The sequence below is a fragment of the Hyalella azteca genome, unplaced genomic scaffold (assembly GCF_000764305.2).
Source record: "Hyalella azteca isolate HAZT.00-mixed unplaced genomic scaffold, Hazt_2.0.2 contig15104, whole genome shotgun sequence".
Taxonomy (NCBI): Eukaryota; Metazoa; Arthropoda; class Malacostraca; order Amphipoda; family Hyalellidae; genus Hyalella; species Hyalella azteca.
Window position 1 is genome coordinate 59,531 of NW_025944967.1, and position 4,866 is coordinate 64,396.

A 4,866-nucleotide genomic window follows, 5' to 3' on the forward strand; every position below is an offset into this window, starting at 1 on the left:
CGGTCTTTATATAACGCGGTCTTGATAGTCTTTATAACGCGGTCTTTTTCGTAATTTGATAGTCTTTCGTCGCTTCTTAAAAATAAATAAAGTACATGTAAAAATTTGTGTCACTTCTCGAATTAGGAATAGAATTAAGTGTCATCGGTGTTAGAGTATAAGCTCTTTAAATAGATAGAATTAACAAGCTTAGTTTGCTCTGACGATGAAGAAGAAATCAGAAATTCTTGATACGCCATTACAGAAATTTGACTAGAACGTCACGGCCTGCACTGGCTGCCTGAGCTCTGAACTTGATAAGCTGTTGGAGAAGAGAAAGGTTACTACTGAATTTGTGGAAGTTCTGTTCTGTGCTAAAGTTTCGAAGACACAACTTGGGATAGCTGGATAGTATCACAACTTTGTTTGTTCTCGTTTGCCAAAGTTTCGAGCAGCTAAAGATCCGTCTTCATTTGAAAAGTTCCTGTTTTGAAAAATGGAGAAAAAACCTCCAAGGATCGTGGTCTCTCACGAAGAGAAGCCGTCGATGTCGATGAGAAATCAGACGTTTGCGTCCAGAATGTCAGCCATGGGAGAGAACTCTCTATCTCGGCTACCACATTCGACGCGTCTGCTCTCCGTGGACGAAGTTATGTCGCTCATGACTAATGCTGAGAAGCAGGCTAGCGGCCCACGCTTCCACACTTCGGACTATGGAGGTTTTCGGCAGCACCGAATCGCCTCGGCTGACGGAGATCTGAACTCCCAGGCAATAATGGACGAGAACAGCGACCTTACATCAGAGGGAACGCTGTCTCGGTGCACCAGCACAGACAGGATATCGCTTGCCGATGGGCAAGTTGAGGAACGTTTCCGTGTTGACAGACGCAAGCTGGAGGCAATGATTCTCGGTGAGTTATCTTTTATAAATTTGTACATAAATTGAATATTTAATACCCGTTGACCTAAGTTGTGGTTAATCCTTTCTGCCAATTGTTACGAATGAAATGATTTCGTGTGATTTTTCACCTCTCAAACGAAATATTTTTAGTCAAGCTGTATGGAATCTCAAGTAATGATTTCATTCAAATTCCTTCCAGTTCCTTTGGGTCAGAAAGTGCCACAGTTAAGCATGAAGTCTTGGTTGTGAAGTCTAAGTTATGAGAGATTTGTTTAAAATTCGGCTTCGTGATCTCTGGCATAACATGTTATTCTGAGAATGCTTTTCTGTGAACTGTACTGTACTCTGTACTCATACATGAAATAGGTACCATGACTAGTCATAAGTTAGGTTGGGACTATCGTAGTGCGCTGAATTCAAAGACAGCCAAGGAATCGAAGATTATCCGAGATTTTTCGCTAGCACTTGCGTTCTCCACGTCTCGAACGCACAATCAAAGCGACGTGGTTGCCACATCGCCTGTACAGATTCATGAGGTGTTTATGGAGGTGTTTTTCATTCACAAGGTGTTTTACAAATTCATGCAAATGGGTGTTCATTACTTGGGTTGTTGCAAAGTTCTTAGTTTAGTTCGTGGGAGAGCGTATTTATTCTGAACTTTTTTTCAGCAGAACATAATGAAAAGATAATGGTGAACATATTCAGATCAAAATTATTACTAATTTACTAATTCAGCGCTAGCGATTTGAGAGGCCTTGCCTATTTTGGAATTGGCTCATCGTAAAATAAGTACTTCGTAGCAGTACTCCGATTTGATTTACTGTACAAGACCTCGTTAATGACAGGTCTCTTAAAAGGTTTGGAGAATTCCGAAAAATTTGAAATAGATTTGCAGCTTTGGAGGCTCATAGTCAGAGGTGGGCAGTAGCGCGCTACATGTAGCGGTTGCGGTAGCGGCGCTACATTTAAGCAATTGTAGCGGTAGCTGTAGCGCCCGCTACATTTAGAGTATGTAGTGGTAGTGGCCGCTACATTTCAAAGTAGCGCTGCGCAGCTCTGCTCATAGTCATACATTGGGCTGAATTAGGGGTTCGTTGTCATACATTGGGCTGAATTGGGGATTCGTTGTCATACATTGGGCTGAATTAGGGGTTCGTTGTCATACATTGGGCTGAATTGGGGATTCGTTGCCATATATTGGGATGAATTAGGGCTTCGTTGTCATACATTGGGCTGAATTAGGGATTCGTTGTCATACATTGGGCTGAATTAGGGATTCGTTGTCATACATTGGGCTGAATTAGGGGTTCGTTGTCATACATTGGGCTTAATTAGGGATTCGTTATCATACATTGGGCTGAATTAGGGATTCGTATTCATACATTGGGCTGAAGTGACATTCCGTTGGCGCTCGTTGAAAGTCAGCGTGAGCGTAAAACTCTTCATTCACGATGGCTGTCAGTGCAGGAGCTAAATTTTGCGCCAGTCGATATTAAAATAGGAGGAAAGTTCTTCATTTATTCTTATTCTGGTCCATAAGATTTGTGATTAAAGATTTTGACCATATTAATATGGCTATTGAACAGCAGTGCTCAAAATTTCACCTACATATATTAGCCCCAAGAAATATTTTATTTCAGCATTAAGTGTACATCTTCTGAAGAAGGAAATGGCGACTGAATTTTATTTATATAACATTTCTTCTTGACTTCTCGCACACTTTCAAAAGACTGTCTGTGCCCTTTCGAAATTATTCATCACGCAATTCAGTACGGTTCCAGCACCATTGAAATTTGAGCACTAAGCCTATTTAAAATTTTCTTCGCGCACACATCTCTGGTGGACCTGACATTTATTTCTTCTCAGTCAGCAGAAAGTTTAACAAGATGCGTGATCCATTTTTGTCTATTGCATGATTTTATTCCTTCGGCAGCAAATTTTTTTACTATAAATTAGTTAATGGGTTCAATAATTTAAAAGTGCAAAAGTAAATAAATTTAGGCTAGCATAGTAACCTGCAAAATATTTTGCGCGAACGAGACTCGAATTTTCATCGGATAAATGAATTATCTTTCGATAATTTTTACAGAAAATTTTATAACTTGCCGAAATATTATATTATCTATGTTATATTACTATATTATCCCGGCACTGATAACCGAGTCTACCTCTACCCATTTTAATCGATTGTAGCGGTACCGGTATTTATCATCGAGTGTAGCGGTACCGGAATTTATCATCGAGTGTAGCGGTACAGGAATTTATCGAGTGTAGCGGTACCGGAATTTATTATCGAGCGTAGCGGTACAGGAATTTATCATCGAGTGTAGCGGTACCGGAATTTATCATCGAGTGTAGCGGTACCGGTATTTATCATCGAGTGTAGCGGTACCGGAATTTATCAACGAGTGTAGCGGTACCGGTATTTATCATCGAGTGTAGCGGTACCGGAATTTATCGTCGAGTGTAGCGGCTGTCTCTTATACACATCTAGATGTGTATAAGAGACAGCGAGTGTAGCGGTACCGGAATTTATCATCGAGTGTAGCGATACCGGAATTTATCGAGTGTAGCGGTACCGGAATTTATCATCGAGTGTAGCGGTACCGGAATTTATCGAGTGTAGCGATCCCGGAATTTATCATCGAGCGTAGCGGTACCGGAATTTATCATCGAGCGTAGCGGTACCGGAATTTATCATCGAGCGAAGCGGTACAGGAATTTATCATCGAGTAGCGGTACCGGAATTTATCATCGAGTGTAGCGGTACCGGAATTTGTCATCGAGTGTAGCGGTACCGGAATTTATCGTCGAGTGTAGCGGTACCGGAATTTATCATCGAGTGTAAGGAATTTATCGAGTGTAGCGGTACAGGAATTTTTATCGAGTGTAGCGGTACTGGAATTTTTCGAGTGTAGCTGTACTGGAATTTTTCGAGTGTAGCGGTACCTCAATTCATCGTCGAATGTACTATACGGTTTTTCATACAACAGAATATTTTAGTCCGATGATTTGATAGTAAAATGATATGGCAACGTACCGCAACATACTGGCTGGCGCACAGATACCGGTCGGGTAGTGGTTAATAGTGATTAATACACCCTGAGACAAATACCGGTAAAGATGATCTCACTAATCATCACCGGTAACGGTACAATCGTTAGTTAATACCGGTTACGGTACGCGTGATAAATACCGATAACGGTACGTACGGTAATTATTGACGGTAATGGTATTGAAGTGTGGGCTGAGCGCGCTGTTGTGGGTTGTGGTCCTGCTGTGTGGTGTTGTGGTCCTGCTGTGTGGTGTTGTGGTCCTGAAGTAATAATGTGCTTAAGCTCGCAGCACATTTTTATGCGTGGTCAGATTTATTTGCCACTTCCTGCTTTTTCAACTCAACTGCGGATTATCAACACTACATAAAAAATTTATTTTTAAATATATAATCGATTTTTTGTTGACTTGAAATTTTTTTTAAATAACAATTTCACATCTCTGAAAAAATTCTCAATTCATCAGAATGAAAGAATCCTCTAGCATTGAGTAATTTTCATTGAGAAAACAAAATTCCCCAAGACAACTGGGAATAATTCTTCTTAGGAAAAATTTCCTTCCTAGCAACAACGGCAGGGACAGGAGCCAGTGCTTATTTAATCTTGGGCCTTTTACTCTGTTCCTATGAATCGAATGCCTTATCTCATGTATGTGCCAATGTATGTGTGTGTGTGTATCTATATATATGGATATGCAATGCATGTATGATCGTATATATAATTTTTTTTTTAATTCAATGTGGAGCTTTTCCTCGAGCCATCGGGGTAACCACTTTTCTTCAATAAATAAATAGATATATTTCGTACCGAGCCTCCTGAGACCAAATGTCATCAGGCCTCCGCGCCTGTCAGTGATGATTTACTGCACGTTTATGCCCCGCTCTGTTACACGCTTTCCTGGACACGAATTTTTTTCACTCGCTCCCCCCCCCC

General features: G+C 40.8%; 1 protein-coding gene across 1 annotated transcript in view; it reads left to right on the plus strand.

Annotated features, from left to right (window-relative positions):
- Positions 1 to 221: 221 nt before the first annotated feature.
- LOC108680713 (protein bicaudal C homolog 1) overlaps positions 222 to 4,866 on the plus strand; it is a gene marked incomplete in the record, with an annotated part of 49,643 nt that continues 44,998 nt past the window's right edge. Inside the window, 1 exon segment of the mRNA XM_018169605.2 lies at positions 222 to 890. Within this exon segment, the coding sequence (XP_018025094.1) occupies positions 476 to 890 (415 nt within the window).